The sequence below is a fragment of the Lynx canadensis genome, chromosome C1 (assembly GCF_007474595.2).
Source record: "Lynx canadensis isolate LIC74 chromosome C1, mLynCan4.pri.v2, whole genome shotgun sequence".
NCBI classification, from domain to species: Eukaryota; Metazoa; Chordata; class Mammalia; order Carnivora; family Felidae; genus Lynx; species Lynx canadensis.
In genome coordinates this window covers 141,740,833-141,761,545 of record NC_044310.1, presented here as the reverse complement: position 1 = coordinate 141,761,545, position 20,713 = coordinate 141,740,833, and the positions used below count along the sequence as shown (strand labels likewise).

Sequence of the window (20,713 nt, the reverse complement as noted above, 5' to 3'; positions counted from 1 at the left end):
CACGGACTGCGAGATCTTGACCTGGCTGAAGTCGGACGCTTAACCGACTGCGCCACCCAGGCGCCCCTAAGACCTTAAGAAATTTTAATGCCACTAGCAAACACTGAACGTTTCTGGCTTGGGTGAATCCTGTTTATTCATAATAGGGTTTCACATTTGAACTTATATTCATCTCAGTCAAAGATTCCTGTTTTCTATTTTTCTCTCTATTTTATTTTTTTTTTTTTTTTTTTATTTTTTTTTATTTTTTTTTTATTTTATTTTTTTATGAAATTTATTGACAAATTGGTTTCCATACAACACCCAGTGCTCATCCCAAAAGGTGCCCTCCTCAATACCCATCACCCACCCTCCCCTCCCTCCCACCCCCCATCAACCCTCAGTTTGTTCTCAGTTTTTAACAGTCTCTTATGCTTTGGCTCTCTCCCACTCCAACCTCTTTTTTTTTTCCTTCCCTACCCCCCCCATGGGTTCCTGTTAAGTTTCTCAGGATCCACATAAGAGTGAAACCATATGGTATCTGTCTTTCTCTGTATGGCTTATTTCACTTAGCATTACACTCTCCAGTTCCATCCACGTTGCTACAAAGGGCCATATTTCATTTTTTCTCATTGCCACATAGTATTCCATTGTGTATATAAACCACAATTTCTTTATCCATTCATCAGTTGATGGACATTTAGGCTCTTTCCATAATTTGGCTATTGTTGAGAGTGCTGCTATGAACATTGGGGTACAAGTGCCCCTATGCATCAGTACTCCTGTATCCCTTGGATAAATTCCTAGCAGTGCTATTGCTGGGTCATAGGGTAGGTCTATTTTTAATTTTCTGAGGAACCTCCACACTGCTTTCCAGAGCGGCTGCATCAGTTTGCATTCCCACCAACAGTGCAAGAGGGTTCCCGTTTCTCCACATCCTCTCCAGCATCTATAGTCTCCTGATTTGTTCATTTGGGCCACTCTGACTGGCGTGAGGTGATACCTGAGTGTGGTTTTGATTTGTATTTCCCTGATAAGGAGCGACGCCGAACATCTTTTCATGTGCCTGTTGGCCATCTGGATGTCTTCTTTAGAGAAGTGTCTATTCATGTTTTCTGCCCATTTCTTCACTGGGTTATTTGTTTTTCGGGTGTGGAGTTTGGTGAGCTCTTTATAGATTTTAGATACTAGCCCTTTGTCCGATATGTCATTTGCAAATATCTTTTCCCATTCCGTTGGTTGCCTTTTAGTTTTGTTGGTTGTTTCCTTTGCTGTGCAGAAGCTTTTTATCTTCATAAGGTCCCAGTAATTCACTTTTGCTTTTAATTCCCTTGCCTTTGGGGATGTGTCGAGTAAGAGATTGCTACGGCTGAGGTCAGAGAGATCTTTTCCTGCTTTCTCCTCTAAGGTTTTGATGGTTTCCTGTCTCACATTTAGGTCCTTTATCCATTTTGAGTTTATTTTTGTAAATGGTGTGAGAAAGTGGTCTAGTTTCAACCTTCTGCATGTTGCTGTCCAGTTCTCCCAGCACCATTTGTTAAAGAGGCTGTCTTTTTTCCATTGGATGTTCTTTCCTGCTTTGTCAAAGATGAGTTGGCCATACGTTTGTGGGTCTAGTTCTGGGGTTTCTATTCTATTCCATTGGTCTGTGTGTCTGTTTTTGTGCCAATACCATGCTGTCTTGATGATGACAGCTTTGTAGTAGAGGCTAAAGTCTGGGATTGTGATGCCTCCTGCTTTGGTCTTCTTCTTCAAAATTCCTTTGGCTATTCGGGGCCTTTTGTGGTTCCATATGAATTTTAGGATTGCTTGTTCTAATTTCGAGAAGAATGCTGGTGCAATTTTGATTGGGATTGCATTGAATGTGTAGATAGCTTTGGGTAGTATTGACATTTTGACAATATTTATTTTTCCAATCCATGAGCAGGGAATGTCTTTCCATTTCTTTAAGTCTTCTTCAATTACCTTCATAAGCTTTCTATAGTTTTCAGCATACAGATCCTTTACATCTTTGGTTAGATTTATTCCTAGGTATTTTATGCTTCTTGGTGCAATTGTGAATGGGATCATTTTCTTTATTTGTCTTTCTGTTGCTTCATTGTTAGTGTATAAGAATGCAACTGATTTCTGGACATTGATTTTGTATCCTGCAACTTTGCTGAATTCATGTATCAGTTCTAGCAGACTTTTGGTGGAGTCTATCGGATTTTCCATGTATAATATCATGTCGTCTGCAAAAAGCGAAAGCTTGACTTCATCTTTGCCAATTTGGATGCCTTTGATTTCCTTTTGTTGTCTGATTGCTGATGCTAGAACTTCCAGCACTATGTTAAACAACAGCGGTGAGAGTGGGCATCCCTGTCGTGTTCCTGATCTCAGGGAAAAAGCTCTCAGTTTTTCCCCGTTGAGGATGATGTTAGCTGTGGGCTTTTCATAAATGGCTTTTATGATCTTTAAGTATGTTCCTTCTATCCCGACTTTCTCAAGGGTTTTTATTAAGAAAGGGTGCTGGATTTTGTCAAAGGCCTTTTCTGCATCGATTGACAGGATCATATGGTTCTTCTCTTTTTTTTTGTTAATGTGATGGATCACGTTGATTGATTTGCGAATGTTGAACCAGCCCTGCATCCCAGGAATGAATCCCACTTGATCATGGTGAATAATTCTTTTTATATGCTGTTGAATTCGATTTGCTAGTATCTTATTGAGAATTTTTGCATCCATATTCATCAGGGATATTGGCCTGTAGTTCTCTTTTTTTACTGGGTCTCTGTCTGGTTTAGGAATCAAAGTAATACTGGCTTCATAGAATGAGTCTGGAAGTTTTCCTTCCCTTTCTATTTCTTGGAATAGCTTGAGAAGGATAGGTATTATCTCTGCTTTAAACGTCTGGTAGAACTCCCCTGGGAAGCCATCTGGTCCTGGACTCTTATTTGTTGGGAGATTTTTGATAACCGATTCAATTTCTTCTCTGGTTATGGGTCTGTTCAAGCTTTCTATTTCCTCCTGATTGAGTTTTGGAAGAGTGTGGGTGTTCAGGAATGTGTCCATTTCTTCCAGGTTGTCCAATTTGTTGGCATATAATTTTTCATAGTATTCCCTGATAATTGTTTGTATCTCTGAGGGATTGGTTGTAATAATTCCATTTTCATTCATGATTTTATCTATTTGGGTCATCTCCCTTTTCTTTTTGAGAAGCCTGGCTAGAGGTTTGTCAATTTTGTTTATTTTTTCAAAAAACCAACTCTTGGTTTCGTTGATCTGCTCTACAGTTTTTTTAGATTCTATATTGTTTATTTCTGCTCTGATCTTTATTATTTCTCTTCTTCTGCTGGGTTTAGGCTGCCTTTGCTGTTCTGCTTCTATTTCCTTTAGGTGTGCTGTTAGATTTTGTATTTGGGATTTTTCTTGTTTCTTGAGATAGGCCTGGATTGCAATGTATTTTCCTCTCAGGACTGCCTTCGCTGCGTCCCAAAGCGTTTGGATTGTTGTATTTTCATTTTCGTTTGTTTCCATATATTTTTTGATTTCTTCTCTAATTGCCTGGTTGACCCACTCATTCGTTAGTAGGGTGTTCTTTAACCTCCACGCTTTTGGAGGTTTTCCAGACTTTTCCCTGTGGTTGATTTCAAGCTTCATAGCATTGTGGTCTGAAAGTATGCATGGTATAATTTCAATTCTTGTAAACTTATGAAGGGCTGTTTTGTGACCCAGTATATGATCTATCTTGGAGAATGTTCCATGTGCACTCGAGAAGAAAGTATATTCTGTTGCTTTGGGATGCAGAGTTCTAAATATATCTGTCAAGTCCATTTGATCCAATGTCTCATTCAGGGCCCTTGTTTCTTTATTGACTGTGTGTCTAGATGATCTATCCATTTCTGTAAGTGGGGTGTTAAAGTCCCCTGCAATTACCACATTCTTATCAATAAGGTTGCTTCTGTTTATGAGTAATTGTTTTATATACTTGGGGGCTCCGGTATTCGGTGCATAGACATTTATAATTGTTAGCTCTTCCTGATGGATAGACCCTGTAACTATTATATAATGTCCTTCTTCATCTCTTGTTACAGCCTTTAATTTAAAGTCTAGTTTGTCTGATATAAGTATGGCTACTCCAGCTTTCTTTTGGCTTCCAGTAGCATGATAAATAGTTCTCCATCCCCTCACTCTGAATCTAAAGGTGTCCTCAGGTCTAAAATGAGTCTCTTGTAGACAGCAAATAGATGGGTCTTGTTTTTTTATCCATTCTGATACCCTATGTCTTTTGGTTGGCGCATTTAATCCGTTTACATTCAGTGTTATTATAGAAAGATACGGGTTTAGAGTCATTGTGATGTCTGTATGTTTTATGCTTGTAGTGATGTCTCTGGTACTTTGTCTCACAGGGTCCCCCTTAGGATCTCTTGTAGGGCTGGTTTAGTGGTGACAAATTCCTTCAGTTTTTGTTTGGGAAGACCTTTATCTCTCCTTCTATTCTAAATGACAGACTTGCTGGATAAAGGATTCTCGGCTGCATATTTTTGCTGTCTAGCACCCTGAAAATCTCGTGCCAATTCTTTCTGGCCTGCCAAGTTTCAAAAGAGAGATCAGTCACGAGTCTTATAGGTCTCCCTTTATATGTGAGGGCACGTTTACCCCTTGCTGCTTTCAGAATTTTCTCTTTATCCTTGTATTTTGCCAGTTTCACTATGATATGTCGTGCAGAAGATCGATTCAAGTTACGTCTGAAGGGAGTTCTCTGTGCCTCTTGGATTTCAATGCCTTTTTCCTTCCCCAGTTCAGGGAAGTTCTCAGCTATTATTTCTTCAAGTACCCCTTCAGCACCTTTCCCTCTCTCTTCCTCCTCTGGAATACCAATTATGCGTATATTATTTCTTTTTAGTGTATCACTTAGTTCTCTAATTTTCCCCTCATACTCCTGGATTTTTTTATCTCTCTTTTTCTCAGCTTCCTCTTTTTCCATAACTTTATCTTCTAGTTCACCTATTCTCTCCTCTGCCTCTTCCATCCGAGCTGTGGTGGTTTGCATTTTGTTTTGCATTTCATTCAAAGCGTTTTCAGCTCCTCGTGACTGTTCCTTAGTCCCTTGATCTCTGTAGCAAGAGATTCTCTGCTGTCCTGTATACTGTTTTCCAGCCCAGCGATTAATTTTATGACTATTATTCTAAATTCACTTTGTTATATTATTTAAATCCTTTTTGATCAGCTCATTAGCTGTTGTTATTTCCTGGAGATTCTTCTGAGGGGAATTCTTCCGCTTGGTCATTTTGGATAGTCCCTGGTGTGGTGAGGACCTGCAGGGCACTTCCCCTGTGCTGTGGTGTATAACTGGAGTTGGTGGGCGGGGCCGCAGTCAGTCCTGATGTCTGCCCCCAGCCCACCGCTGGGGCCACAGTCAGACTGGTGTGTGCCTTCTCTTCCCCTCTCCTAGGGGTGGGATTCCCTGTGGGGTGGCGTGGCCCGTCTGGGCTACTTGCACACTGCCAGGCTTGTGGTGCTGGGGATCTGGCGTATTAGCTGGGGTGGGAAGGCAAGGTGCACGGCGGGAGGGGGGGCAGGCTTAGCTCGCTTCTCCTTAGGTGAGCCACTTCAGGAGGGGCCCTGTGGCAGCCGGAGGGAGTCAGATCCGCTGCCGGAGGTTTGGCTCCGCAGAAGCACAGAGTTGGGTGTTTGCGCGGAGCGAGCAATTTCCCTGGCCGGAACCGGTTCCCTTTGGGATTTTGGCTGGGGGATGGGCGGGGGAGATGGCGCTGGCGAGCGCCTTTGTTCCCCGCCAAACTGAGCTCTGTCGTCCGGGGGCTCCGCAGCTCACCCTCCCTTTGTCCTCCAGCCTTCCCACTTTCCGAGCAGAGCTGTTAACTTATGACCTCCCAGACGCTAAGTCGCGCTTGCTGTTGGAACACAGTCCGTCAGGCCCCTCCGCTTTTGCAAGCCGGACTCGAGGGCTCTGCTTGGCTGGCGAGCCGCCCCTCCGCCCCGGCTCCCTCCCGCCAGTCCGTGGAGCGCGCACCGCCTCGCCGCCCTTCCTACCCTCTTCCATGGGCCTCTCGTCTGCACTTGGGTCCGGTGACTCCGTTCTGCTAATCCTCTGGCGGTTTTCTGGGTTATTTAGGCAGGTGTAGGTGGAATCTAAGTGATCAGCAGGACGCGCGGTGAGCCCAGCGTCCTCCTACGCCGCCATCTTCCTGCGCCTCTTTTCTCTCTATTTTAATACACAAAGCTTTGGGATCTTTCTAAAGACAAAATGTTTGAGTTTTTTAAAAATAGGAAAATACCTTTCATGATTTTGAACAATAGGAATCATGGTGGACTGTGCTAAGTGTGCAATTAAAGCCTTTTCCATTTTTGTGCTATCTTTAATGCATTTTATTTTTGTGATTGTGTGTTGCAGATCTTATACAAAGCTAAAGGAGAAGATGTGAAGCATAAATACACTATGAGTCCTGATCTTCCTCAGTTTCTCCAGGCCAAGTGCAACGCTTACAATATAAGTGATGTAAGTAGGGTTTTTGATGGTGTGTGAAATCCAGACATGATGGTAAAATAATAGAATTTTAGAGTAGAATGGGGCCTTGATAATTATTTAGGTCAATTTCCTACACACCCCGTATGAAGCCTATCTCCTGATGATGGCTCTCTGCCTGAGTCAGCCTTTTCCAGGGCAAGAAAACTCACAAGAATATACCATTTTCCCTTACGTGGAGCCCAACATCTGTTCCTCTAAAATTTCAACTTATTTTTCCTAGTTTTGCAAATAGAGAAAGTTATTATCCTGCAGAAACATAGGAAAAAATGAAATCCTTTTATTACAGTAATACTGAAGTTTCTAAAGCTAACCACTTGGTCTTCCCTTGACCTTCCTTTCATAAGACTAGACAACTTCATTTTCTGCAGTTGGTCCTCACATACCATGGTTTCCAGAATCTTTATTCTAGATCCACTCCAGTTTCTCAGTATTCTGCTTCAGTATGTAGCCAAACCAAGTTTGGGTGAGTAATTGGTGCAGAGTCCTATAATTTCATGCTACACAAAGTGTGATATTTTGCTAACGTGACTTCCTAAAACAGAATATGCGATAGGAGATTCCTTTACTGTATAGCTGGAAAAGAATGAAACAATCCCAGCAACTGAGGAATCACTTTAGCTGATTAATACACAGCATGCTGACATCCTTTTTCCTTCTATATCCCAGGTCTGTTATAAACGGGACTGGCATGATTTAATAGCCAAGGGCAACAATGTGCTGGGTGACGCTATTCCCATCACTGCAGCCAAAGCATCCAGAAACATTGCCAGCGATGTGAGTAAAAATTTTAGGTGAAATGTGGGTGATTGCCTTTTTAAGCGGTAATCAAATGTGTGCTTGTCTAAATGATAAAACAGTATGTTGAATTAATGACATTCAAATTCTCCACAAAATATTGTTTTGAAAACCTGTCACTTTTTCAACATTCTGTGATTCTTTTCAGTTGACCCCACTTGGTAGAGCTGTCATAAATCTGAAAGCCACTTTCTCCCCGATTCATAGCCCAAATTACCTTTACTGACACATTACCCTGACAGCCCACATTTATTTTCAGTGAGAACACCCTAACTGACACTAACACATTAAATTCAGATGACTGCCTGCATTATAATTGTATTAAGAAGATTGCAAAGATGTTATATAAAATGTAAAGATCTTATAAACCAAATGGTTAAAAGGCCCATTTTTCTAGAATATAATTTTGGCTTATGTAAATTGATGCCCATTTCATCTGTAATAGGAAAAGTATACACTTACATTTCTTCCCGTCATTGAAACTCAAAAATTTCAACAAGCAAGCATGCCCTGTAGACTTCACTGTCACATACTATTTTGGAGGCTACAATCGCAGTTTAGGAAAAGAGGAGAAAGAAACCACCCATGTGTACAGACCACTTGGGAGCTAACGGTGTAAGAATTCTACAACATTCCTTGTAGGGATGCCACTGAAAATGTGTTCGTCAAAGATTTGCACACTGTTATGAAATAAATTTCTAGTTTAAGGACAAAGTGAAAGTCTAAAGTACGACATTATCTTTTTTATTTTTTTATTTTTATTTTTATTTTTTTTAGAGCTTGCACAGAGCTTTGTCTAACATGCCTAGAAATGAAATGTCTTGATAATCCAATTGCCTGCTAAACTCTTGTTTATAAATCAGTGCATATGTGACAAGAGCAGGGTATCTGCAGAGTTTAGGTGGATTTGCATTCTTTTACCTAAAAATTAAGGTTTTGACCTGTTATATACAGTACGACTCATCTACATCCCATCGCCAGTTCCAGCAGTGAGATACCATGGGCTGCAGAGCTTTTGTAGTTAGGTCTTTACTGATGGGGAAAGCTCACAGCCATTCCTGCCCTTACTGCAGTTCTTTAATTCCTCTGCAGCTGCTTCAGCAGTGAACTTGGAAAGTAGCTGCTGAGAAATGGGTGGAGAAGGCCCAGCTCCCTGCCCAAGCATCTAAATTGATGCCACCTAGAAAGAAGAGGGTTTTTATTTTATTTGGTCAGCCTGAGACAACAAAATAATGTTTTCCACCCCTACCCCAAGAAAAACTGAGTGTGAACTTGCACATGGAATCCTTTAGAGTTTCTTCTGCATCTGTTACATACATATCACTTGGCCAATGGGAACAGCAAATGGAAGATTTTCTTAATTTCTAATATTCTGTGATGTATGATAACATTCTATGATGGTGATAATATATTGGCTTGGGAAAATTCACATCCCTAGGAAACCAAGAGGTATTGGCCTTATATTTTGAATGTGTCTTGTTTATACTAAGCATGCAAATTCAATTGGCTTTACGTAAAGTTCTATACGCAAATGCATTTGTAGGATTTATAGCAAAGAAAGAAACGGGGCTTGAATTTATCATGCTACCCACTTGTAACCCAGCAGTATTGGATATAAATGTTTTCAGTCTGAACTTTCTGGAGGCAAATGGGGGTGGGTGGGTATGGTTTGCACTTCTTGTACAATCTCCCAGGAAGTCACAATGTTCTAAGTGCCTTTGTGTATGAATATACTTGCTATACCTATCAATGCCTAGGACTTTGCTAACCAAATTTTGCCTTTGCAGTATAAATACAAGGAAGCTTATGAGAAGTCAAAGGGAAAGCATGTGGGTTTTAGAAGCCTCCAGGATGATCCCAAGCTGGTCCATTATATGAACGTGGCAAAGTTGCAGTCAGATCGTGAATACAAGAAGAACTATGAAAACACCAAAACCAGCTACCATACCCCTGGGGACATGGTTAGTATTACTGCTGCAAAGATGGCCCAGGATGTTGTCACCAACGTCAACTACAAACAGCCGATACATCATTACACATACCTACCCGATGCCATGAGTCTTGAGCATACCAGGAATGTGAATCAAATTCAGAGTGATGTAAGTATGTATAACATAACAGACCCAGAAATGTTGGTGCTTGAGCGACAATCATTTCCTCCCATTTTAGTTGACTTCACAATACAGTGATATTTGAAAAGTGCATTTTTCAGGGCACCTGGATGGCTCAGTCAGCTAAGTGTCCAACTCTTGATTTTGGCTCAGGTCATGATCCATAGTCATGAAATTGAGCCCCAAGTCCAGTTTGGCATGGTGCCTGTTTGGGATTCTCTCTCTCTCTCTCTCTCTGTCTCAAAAGAAAAAAATATATATATAATAAACAATCATTATTGGAAGACTAACAAATGCATGGTAGACAAGCTATGTTTTTGCTGGCTTTCTGTGCTCCTATTGAAGTCATTGACATTGTCTTTATTATGGATCAAAGGTAAAACTTATTCCACTGAGTATATAAACCACCTTGATTCTCAACAAGAGGAAATGGTTGCTGCTTAAGTGCCGATATTCTTTATTCTTCTGATCCCAGAAAAGTTTTTTTTTCTTTTTTTAACTAAAAATCGCACTCTCATGCATGTTAATCTATGTAATGAGTCATCTAAAATGAACCAGGAAGGCTTTGTGATTGCAGCATGATTCATGGAGAGCTGCATAGGGAGGGTGTTTAATATTCAGGGCATTTCCTTCTGCAGGAACCAGATTTCTGTAAGAATCATCCTCTGTAAGGGAAGATACGGTATTCATTTATAGTTGCTCAATAAAGGTGTCTCTCCCCAGCTGAGATCAGGAATAGCCTAGGTGGGCAGTATGGGTGAAATTCAAAGTGGTGGGGTTTTCAGTGAAATCAAAAAGAAAGCCCAATTTATTGTTGAAAGAGAAATTTTTTTTTTAGTATTACCCATGGAAATATGTGGCCTAGATTCTCTCTGCACTGTATAATGCACTCTAACAACAGACTGCTTTTTCTTATTACCAAATTCTGGGTAAGAAGCTCAGTGGCAGACATAGTGAAAAGCTTCTTTATAGACATGAGCGTGCTGAAAGTGTTGCTATTCATTTCCTTTGGATAGAATTGAAGGTTCCAGAGACATCTTTTGAGTATTCTGTTGGATATCTCCTCATATGAGATTACTCTTTTACAGAATGTATATAAAGACGAGTATAACAACTTCTTCAAAGGCATTGGATGGATCCCTATTGGTTCTCTAGAGGTTGAGAAGGTCAGGAAAGCAGGTGATGCTTTAAATGAGAGGAAGTATCGACAGCACCCGGATACCATCAAGTTCACAAGTGTGCCTGATTCCATGGGCATGGTTTTGGCTCAGAAGAACACAAAGCAACTAAGCGATGTAAGTAGTTTCCCTTCAAAAGGGTTTGTCCATGAATAACACCCACTCCACCATCCTTCTTTAATCCAACACTTGAAGGTGCATCTGTGTTAGCATATCAACTGCTTTCAGGGTAGAATAGGAAGGTTTCACTTTTGAAGCAACTTGGAACTTGAACATAAAGAGAACAGGGGAAGGGAGAAGGAGGATTTTCCAAAGTTGCTTTATTTTCCAAATATAGAGAATATGTACTATTTGTAAGCAGACCCCTATCATTATACACATGAAATGAAATAAAATGATTACTCTTATCATCTGTGATTCCATCTGAATGGTAAACCAAGCTATTTATTGCTCTGAGTTGCAACCGTTCTACCTGGCTACACGGGGAGAAGGCGCAATGTCCTAATCCTCTTGCATAAGAGCTCTGTGTTCTGAAAAGCAATCCCAAGAGAGGCCTCTGGGGAGGAGGTAAGCAGTTTACTTTCAGAGTCAGCTGAGTCTCATTTCTGAGCCCAGGTCTATTGGTAGAGCCCAGGTCTATTGGTAGACCCTTATTGGTAGAGCCTAATCACAATGTTTGGTGCTTCATCTCACTTGATAATTTCAAGTTCTGTTAAAATACCTCCACCAGAAGGAGAACAGTAAGTAAAAAGCAAAGATGTGTATTCTTAGCCCCAGATATTAGAAGGTGGGGAATGCTTTGCTTGGCTCAGATCTGAGGATTATCTGTGGATTTTCTCAGGCCAGTCTCTGCTTTCACGTTACCGTGGATATTTTGAGATTAATTCTTTTTTAGTGGCAATAAACGTGTAAATTCTTTTGATTTCTTTTGTACCGAGTGAGAGACTCACTGTGTTTTTCCAGTGAGCTAGGAGAACTGCACACTCACTAATTGTCTTCCCCATCCCAATAAATGCCATCAACATCTACCCAGTTACTCAAGCCAGAAACCTGGATGTTATTACTGATCTCTCCCTGTGTGATCCCTCCATCAATGCATCTGCTGAGCTAGCCTCCTAAATCTCTCCCAGCGTCCTATGGAGCACTTTTCTGTCTTCCAGCTGCCCACAGTCCTAGTTTGGGCTTCCATATCTCTCATGGACACCTGCATGGTATCTGGACTCCCTGTCTGGGGTCACCCATGACCACCAGAAGAGCTATCTTAAAATATAAATCACATCCCTCTTACACTTTAAACTTCTTAGTAACTGCTCCTCGAACATCTAAACTTGTTACCTTGGCTGAAAAGGCCCTCAGTTCTGTGGCCATGTTCCCCATCCTGTTGAAGTCTGCCAGACTCCCTCAGCACATTCTAGCCCTGTGACACAGCTGCCTTCAGTCCCTTACTCTAGCCGTGCCCTTTCCAGACTTGAGAGCTCTGCTTTGGCCTGGACTCCTCCCCTTTCTTCGTCTGGGCATAAATGTCACCTGCTTAGAGAGCCTTTGCTGACCGTCCTTGTTTCTTTCCTAAAGTTATTCTATTTACAACACATCATACACTCTAGCTCTTACAGTTTACATTTTTATTCTCTGTCTCCTCTACTGCACTATAACCTTCAAGAAGACATGTCTGCCTTTTTCAACAATTTACACGCAGAAACCTATCCCCCCTACCTAGCCCATAGTGCTGTCCAGTAAATATTGGTGGAATAAGCAAATGGATAGGTCTGCTAACATCCTGCCATTTCATAGTACAGGTATTTGACTTGCATATGGCAAAACATGAATGATAACCTTCCTTTTTAAAGGAGTGTGTGCTTGATGAAACTTACATTATGTTAACTAATTACATTTGCATGCTGCCTCCTTTGTTTTTAGTTGAACTACAAAATAGAGGGAGAGAAACGGAAGCATAAGTACACTATGGACCCTGAATTGCCTCAGTTTATTCAGGCCAAGGTCAACGCCTTGAACATGAGTGATGTGAGTATTTGGCCTGGTGCCAGTCTAATATTGCTAACATGGGCCTCCTCTTTCCAGTTCTGTATAATTCTAGCAGTGAGAATTTTAAGGAGTATGGACCTTTTGAGTCTCTGTTGGAAAGTCATTGTGAAAACATGACTGCTGGTTAAACCTGAGGCTCCTCACCCCCTCCCCTGTCCTTGGAATGTCCATTCTGCCCACCATTCCCACAGTAGGAGACATTTTCAAGGATGCAGCCTTGATAGAGCAATATGTTGTTGGGACCATCTGACTGGCATACGTGACTGAACCCAGTTAAGGCCTCTGTATAAACTTTAAAGATTGTGGTGGGCAGGTGAGGAGATCTACTTGTCTCATGGCCGCCCACGACAAGCCTTGTGTGTAAGTTCCCTTGTTTATTAAACCTGTCACCTACCAATCTGCAGTGGTCTCCCTCTTTGTTCGGTCTCACCTTGCCCTCCATGTATGGGGGCCAATTTTTAAATCATTCAACAGTAATGAATAGTCTGTAATAAGCACAAGTATTGCTTTGTCTAATTTTTGTTTCAGTCATTAAAACTTGTATAAAAGTTTATTATTAATTTTCTTTAGAAACTCTTTTTTGCATATAAATAGCCTCTTGGGTAGTCTAGATATATAATTGGTGGTGATGTTTAAATTCACTATTATGAGTTGTTTCCTTTTGCTTTAAAAAAAAAGTTGGTAAATTCTAACTTAAAAATATAATCAAACCTGGATAAAATTGTTCATTTCTTAAAAGATGTCTTAGTCATTCTTCCTAACATTCTAGGCTCTTTTGTCTCCAAATAAAATTTTTTGGTACTCATTTCTATACTTTTGGTTTATTTAATTTTTTTTCTGCTTTTGTAAGTAATATTTAAGCATTAATTAAATCTGGATGGTACTATATCTGAATTTTTTATTTTAGTTTTCATACCTTTCTATAAGATTAAATTGCTTCATTATAAAAAATACAAGAAAATTAAAGTATTACATGCTTATTATAGAAAAGTTTGAAAATGTAGAAATATATTCAAGTAGAATAATAAAATAATAAAATACTCTTTCCTTTTTTCAAGTCTCATTATAAAGCAGACTGGAAGAAAACTCTTGCTAAGGGCTATGATTTGAGACCAGATGCCATTCCAATTGTTGCTGCAAAAAGTTCAAGAAATATTGCTAGTGATGTAAGTCTAATCTGAAAGTAGAAAACTCTTCTTCTATTTTTAAAACCTTTACATGGTATATGAGGATATATGAGGTAAATTAGGAAATAAAATATTATAGTATTAAAATATTTCCTAACATCCTAAGTGCCAATGAATTATATTACTTTGCTTTAAAATCTTTAGAAATTCAATACAAAAAGAAAATTTTTTAAACTGAAAAATGTTTGGTACTCTCATTGAAGTTGGAAACTGCTTTTTATTTGAATTTTTTTTCAAGAAAAAAACTTTGGCATACTAAAATGTCACTAAATCAAAAAAAGTCTCCAAGTATTTTAAAAGAATAAAATTTTTTAACATAATTTTCACAAAGAAAAAATATGATAAAATATAGGGGCACCTGGGTGGCTTAGTTGGTTAAGCATCCGACTTTGGCTCAGGTCATAATCTCATGGTCTGTGGGTTCGAGACCTGCATCAGGCTCTGTGCTAACAGGTCAGAGCCTGGAGCTTGTTTCGGATTCTGTGTCTCCCTCTCTCTCTGCCCTCCCCTGCTCGCACTCTCTCTGTCTCTGTCTCTCTCTCAAAAAATAAACATTAAAAAAAATTTTAAAACTGATAAAATATGGAAAACCAGGAAGAATTATAGATTTAAATGAGAGGATTTTAGTTGCTTACCTACTTATTTGCTTTTTATAAATTAAGTTATATTTTCTATATGAATTGATATAATAACTTGGTAGAGTAAAAATTCATTTGGAGTTGAATACACTAATTTGTATAAGAGCTCTGCTGAAATTTACTCAGGATTACACAAGTACTTTATAAAATAATGCAGTTCTTTTTGGAATTGATTATTAAAAAATATATATACACCAAATCCTTACTAAACTTTTCAGGAACCTTTGAGAATACTCAAAGAATCTACTTATAAATAATCTAGATGTAAACCACAAATTACCCCATTCTTAATTATCCCCAGAGCAAATCTCAAGACCCTCCATTAGAAATACTTTCCTAGTTATTTATTTAAAAATACTAAAAAACTTAGATGTTACCTGCATTCAGTCCAAATTTGGCTATTGCTTAATTTGTTACGTAAATTCAGTATAACACTTTAGTATTTCCTATAATTGACCCTATCAACCTTCTGTCTGTTTGTCTTTCTGTTTAATATAGTTCAAGTATAAAGAGGCTTATGAGAAAGCCAAAGGCAGGCAAATTGGATTTCTCAGTCTTCAGGATGATCCTAAACTGGTTCATTACATGAATGTAGCCAAAATGCAGTCAGATCGTGAGTACAAAAAGGGCTATGAAGCCAGCAAGACCAGGTATCACACACCCTTGGACATGTTCAGCGTGACAGCAGCCAAGAAATCTCAGGAGGCTGTTACCAACACCAACTACAGACAACCCTTCCACAGCTACACTCTGCTGCCTGATGCCTTGAATGTGGAGCATTCCAGGAATGCAATGCAGATCCAAAGCGATGTACGTAACAGTCAACACATTGTGGGCATAGAATTAGTTATCCGTTTCTAGCCGATGGGAGGGACAAACAAGAAATTGGCAATTCCATTTACTTCATCTTAAACCTGGCCGGACTCACTATAATTAGGGATCCTCTCCAGAATTTGGAGTTTTAGAATTTCACTCATGTGAACTATATATAGCTTTAACATTTTTGTTTTAGTTAGTGTGTGTGTGTGTGTGTGTGTGTGTGTGTGTGTGTTAGACACAGTATAAGATATATTCTGTGAAAAGCTAAGAGGTTCAAATTAGTGCAATATACTGTCTTTCCAGTGTAAAATTCTTCTACCTTTTCCTCCAAGAAAGTTAAATTTAAAAAGGAATTATTGGGTCAGGTTTTCCTGTTCAAAATCACCATGAATTCAATCACTTTGTAATTTGGTTTCTTTTCCAAAAGATGGCAGGGAATAAAAAGTAGGTTACTCTCTTTTCCCTCTTTTTTTTTTCTTTTTGATAATGAGTAAATTATCTAGCCAAAGAAACTCACGCTCTGTTTCTGAAATGAAAATGTCCTTTTTCATTGTAAAGAATCTATATAAATCCGACTTCACCAACTGGATGAAAGGGATCGGCTGGGTCCCAATAGAGTCACTGGAGGTGGAGAAGGCGAAGAAAGCAGGAGAGATTCTTAGTGAGAAGAAGTATCGCCAGCATCCTGAGAAGCTGAAGTTCACCTATGCCATGGACACAATGGAACAAGCACTTAACAAAAGCAACAAACTGAATATGGATAAGGTAAGAACCCAACTGCTGGCCTCATTCCGAGCCAGCACTCAAGTCATGAGCCTGGCGGTGCTACTATAATCTTCATCAGCATTTTTAATCTTTGTGATGGTCTTGGTGGTGGTGGGAGGGGGAATTCTGTAACTTTCATCATGTCTGGAGAGCTGTCACATACACTGATCCTCAGACCATCTGTGTGCACTACTCAGAGGGTGTGACAGAACTGCAAAACTCCATGTGGTGTGAGGTTGAGGCTACATGGCATGTGTCGTTTCAGTGGAAGGAGACTCCCTTCTTTGATAGGTTTTTCCCTCGTGTGTTCAGTCTCATCACCCCATCTTCTTGCCATTTTATCCATTTCCCAATATCAGATTTAATTTCTTCTATCATGGAGATGTGAGTCTGTTTCTCCTGATAGCACTTTCACAAACTTGTCCTGCCTTACAGTCATGTGCCTGTCCCTCTTGTTGCAGAGGCTCTACACTGAAAAGTGGAACAAAGACAAGACCACCATTCACGTCATGCCAGACACTCCTGACATTTTGCTTTCCAGAATAAACCAAATCACCATGAGTGATGTAAGTAGATTGACAGCAACAAAGTGGGAGAGAAGGTTGGAGGGAACTAATATTTATGGGATGCCTCTCTTTTACATACCAACTGCTTCAAAATCAGGATTCCCATTCGAACCCAAATAACAAGCTGCAGGTGTTATTCTATTTTGTCATTTAGAAACTGTACAAAGCTGGCTGGGAAGAGGAGAAGAAGAAAGGATATGACCTGAGGCCTGATGCCATTCCAATAAAGGCTGCAAAAGCCTGTAGAGACATTGCCAGTGATGTAAGTACTTCCACTGGGCTTTCTTTAGGCTCAGCAAATGAGACACAAATGAGCCAAGTTCCTGTGCATATTCAAGAGCTGCAGTCAACTCTACCTAGTGTTGGTGGGATTATCATCCATGGAACACACAAGACACTTTCCTTCACCCAGTCCAAGTACCCTCTAATCATTTGTTCATTATTTGATGTAAAAAGTAACTAGGTCATGTTAAGACAAGTTGCTTTTAGAGTATTCAGATCATTTATAGGCAATTCTGGGTGAATGTAGGGATGCAATCTACACATTCTACCCAAGAGACCCATGATCTGGCTCTTTCCTGAATTAAAGATGCACCAGGAGAAATTGTGCCTGTAGCCTTTTCTGATTAGACACCTGAGTGAGGAAAGCTGCTTTCTAAAGCATCCTAAAACAACTTACTTATGCATCTCTTTGATTAATTCTGAGATCATTTTCTTTCCATGGAGTCAAGTCTGGCAAGAAATTTGAAGTAAAAAGATTTTGTTCACGGCCCCCATGAGCTTCTCTCTAATCGTACAGTAGCTCTAAAACTGTACACCTATGACAAATCTCATGGCGTCTAATGAATTACATTTTGTTCTCTTTCCTTCACTAACTTCATCACCATGCTTTCTTTCCCATCTGCAGTACAAATACAAGCAAGCCTATGAACAAGCCAAAGGGAAACACATTGGCTTCCGGAGCCTAGAGGACGACCCCAAATTGGTGCACTTCATGCAGGTGGCCAAGATGCAGTCAGATCGGGAATATAAGAAGGCGTATGAGCAATCCAAGACCTCTTTCCACACCCCGGTGGACATGTTCAGTGTGGTGGCAGCCAAGAAGTCTCAGGAAGCAGCCACCAACACCAACTACAGAAATGTGATCCATACCTATAACATGCTTCCCGACGCCATGGGCTTTGAACTGGCCAAAAATATGATGCAGATTCAAAGTGATGTATGTGACAGCCATATCATTTGTAGAACATTTACTCTGGATAATAAGTGGATCATTAATGACCCTAAATCATTATGAAAATCCTGAAAGAAATTCATGTGTAATTTCCCACCAGATTGTTTATATATATATTTTTAACTTAGATTGAATTTATTTCTTTTAACAAAAGGGGATAAATTCTAGAAACTAAAGTCTTATTTTCCACTATTCTTGCTGTGAGGATTGTTGAATGCTGGATCCAGCAATCGCAAATGAAATTTTGTTGCAGAGAGCATGCTGAAGGAAACCTGTCTAGCAAAGAGAGTCAGAAGCATAAATGGCTCCTGATACAGAAGTAAGGGGAAAGGCAGAAAGTCAGATTACTTGGTAGCTCCTGCCCCTCACTCCTAACCAGCTTTCATTCCACTCCTTCCAACTTTGCAACTTGCTGATGAAACATTGAGGAGGTGAGGGCTGAGGCAGCTCCTGGAATGAATGTGAGGAAGGAACAGAATTCAGCTAGAGAGGCCATTTATTTGGTGGCTGTGAGAAGGGAATTTAAATTACAAACCAAAGGCAGGCCACACCAAGCATGTGTTTCTTTTTGGGAATATTTGAGCTGAGCTATTATGTACCCCACCCCTGGCAATTAAGTGCTCATATAAAACCAACCATGGCAGAGTTGTAGAGGACAATATCAGAATTGGTGGGGGGGGGGGGACCAAAAAATTTGCACAGAGTACCAGTGAGGTTTCTGGCATACCTGAGAGAGTTGTAACAGTGGTGGGTGAGCAAAACTTACAATGAAAGAGAGAACCGGGGTCCCAGTGAGTCCTCAGTCAACCAAGGGAACTTGGGAATTTTTGTAAGAAAGGCCAGCATCATTCCTTTTCTTGAGAGAATAGTCATGTAGTAGTTTAGTTGGTATTTCTTAGCATTTTTTCTTTAATGAAGGCATTGCGGAAAATAAATCACAAAGATACTACTGCTTGTTTTTAATTGTTCGTGCAAGAAAATGTGAAAAGATACTGTTTGGGGACAAAAAGAGTCGAAGTTTGTTATGCTGTTGGTTGAACACTTAGGGAATATTAAACACCCACTCATAGTCCTTGGAAGTTTGGGTTTCTCCTCATCCATGAACCTTTCCTCTTTTGCAGAATCAGTACAAAGCTGACTATGTTGACTTCATGAAGGGCATTGGATGGCTCCCTCTGGGCTCCCTAGAAGCTGAGAAAAACAAGAAAGCCATGGAGATTATCAGTGAAAAGAAGTACCGCCAGCACCCGGACACTTTGAAGTATTCCACTTTGATGGACTCAATGAACATGGTTCTGGCCCAGAATAATGCAAAAATTATGAATGAAGTAAGTCATTCGTAATGTGATAGTTCCTAAGCACTGGGAAAAAGCCAGGCATTCTTACATTTGACCTATGGGTTTTGCTAATAGTTTTAGGGCATCACAATGAATGTTTATTCAACTTCGCAAAAGGAACTTGTGGTTGGGGCGCCTGGGAGGCTCAGTTGGCTAAACATTCAACTTCAGCTCAGGTCATGATCTCAGGTTCATGAGTTTGAGCCCCAAGTTGGGGTCTGTGCTGACAGCTCAGACAGAGCCTGGAGACTGTTTCAGATTCTGTGTCTCCCTCTCTCTCTGCTCCTTCCCTGCTCATGCTCTGTCTCTCTCAAAAATAAATAAACATAAAAAATTTTTTAAAAGGGGGGACTTGTGGTTAAAAAAAATGATAGAAGTCAGTCCTAATTCATGGCCTCCCAAATGTTTAGTGAACCAGTTTTCCCAACAGACATAACAAAATAAATATGAATTGTTTCTTTTCATGCACATTTTGTAACAAAATCTTGTTTGTCTAAGATGAAGTTGAGTAGAAGTTCATGACACTGAATCAGCACATTGTTTGCCTGATAACAACTGGGTATTGCAGCCCACCCTGTTTCCTAGCTGCTTCAGTGGAATTGAAGAAGACTCTTAGATTATGTGGCTATGGCAGCATTCGGAGCCGAGACCTTCTGTGGGCAAATCATGAGAGCAATTGTTCTCCCATCAGTAGTCCCTTGGATCATTAATTATTCCACCCTTTAGAAAAGGCTTACTGTATTTTTAAAAATTTGTTAGCCATAATAAATATCGGGACCAACAAACGCATCAGCCTGGTACTTCTCTAAGTTACAAATAATAAAATAATTGCAACAGCATTGTTGTGGATCACGATTTGAAATGCCATTGATTAGCAAAAGAGAAAAAAAAACTATTTGGACTTTAACATTAAACAGTTGCATAAAACTATGGTTCTACTTGTACTAGAGAGAGCTGTATTATGCTAAGTCTCTGAGTAAATCCCTTGGAGTCTTCTGAGAAAGAAAACTGATTGGTCAAGATGACCGTTGCCTTTGATAGGGACTTGCCTAAAAGACAAGGCACAAATCTCAGTGCCTCTTTTAAGATTTAGTATTTAAACTCTCACAAGCTCACATAAACCTTTCATTTCTTTTTCAGCATTAATGATTTATTAACCATTTCAGAATAATGATGCTAAAGTAAGAATCTTCATCCTCTTATTGCAAAGTTGGGGAAATTATAGCCCAGACCTGCTGTGTGTCTTTAGGCAAGGTACATTGCTTCTCTGGGCCATAATTTCCTCAAATCTGCAACAAAAGGATTCAACTGATGACCACCAAGATATCTCTCAGTGTAGCGTTTGCTATTTCTATGATTCTCATCTTGGCATCATTTTACTTTCCATCTTACATAATCTCTACTGTCTTGTTTGAATGAGTATTTTTTCCATAAAAAAATAAAATCGAGTTAATAAAAATACTTAAAATATTGATGTGTGTATATACATATACATATATACATATGTATGTGTATATATATATATATTAAAT

The 20,713-nt window shown here is 39.8% G+C and overlaps 1 protein-coding gene across 25 annotated transcripts in view; it reads left to right on the top strand.

Moving 5' to 3' along the window:
- The window catches only part of NEB (nebulin), a 219,632-nt gene that overhangs the window by 47,757 nt on the left and 151,162 nt on the right, over positions 1 to 20,713 (top strand). For all 25 annotated transcript variants that reach the window (XM_030325669.1, XM_030325689.1, XM_030325687.1 and 22 more), the window contains 12 exons: positions 6,374 to 6,478; positions 7,175 to 7,282; positions 9,091 to 9,402; positions 10,503 to 10,709; positions 12,510 to 12,614; positions 13,694 to 13,801; positions 14,959 to 15,270; positions 15,838 to 16,044; positions 16,506 to 16,610; positions 16,765 to 16,872; positions 17,518 to 17,829; positions 18,966 to 19,172. In XM_030325669.1, coding sequence (XP_030181529.1) covers positions 6,374 to 6,478; positions 7,175 to 7,282; positions 9,091 to 9,402; positions 10,503 to 10,709; positions 12,510 to 12,614; positions 13,694 to 13,801; positions 14,959 to 15,270; positions 15,838 to 16,044; positions 16,506 to 16,610; positions 16,765 to 16,872; positions 17,518 to 17,829; positions 18,966 to 19,172 — 2,196 coding nt within the window. The remainder of the gene's footprint in view (positions 1 to 6,373; positions 6,479 to 7,174; positions 7,283 to 9,090; positions 9,403 to 10,502; positions 10,710 to 12,509; positions 12,615 to 13,693; positions 13,802 to 14,958; positions 15,271 to 15,837; positions 16,045 to 16,505; positions 16,611 to 16,764; positions 16,873 to 17,517; positions 17,830 to 18,965; positions 19,173 to 20,713) is intronic.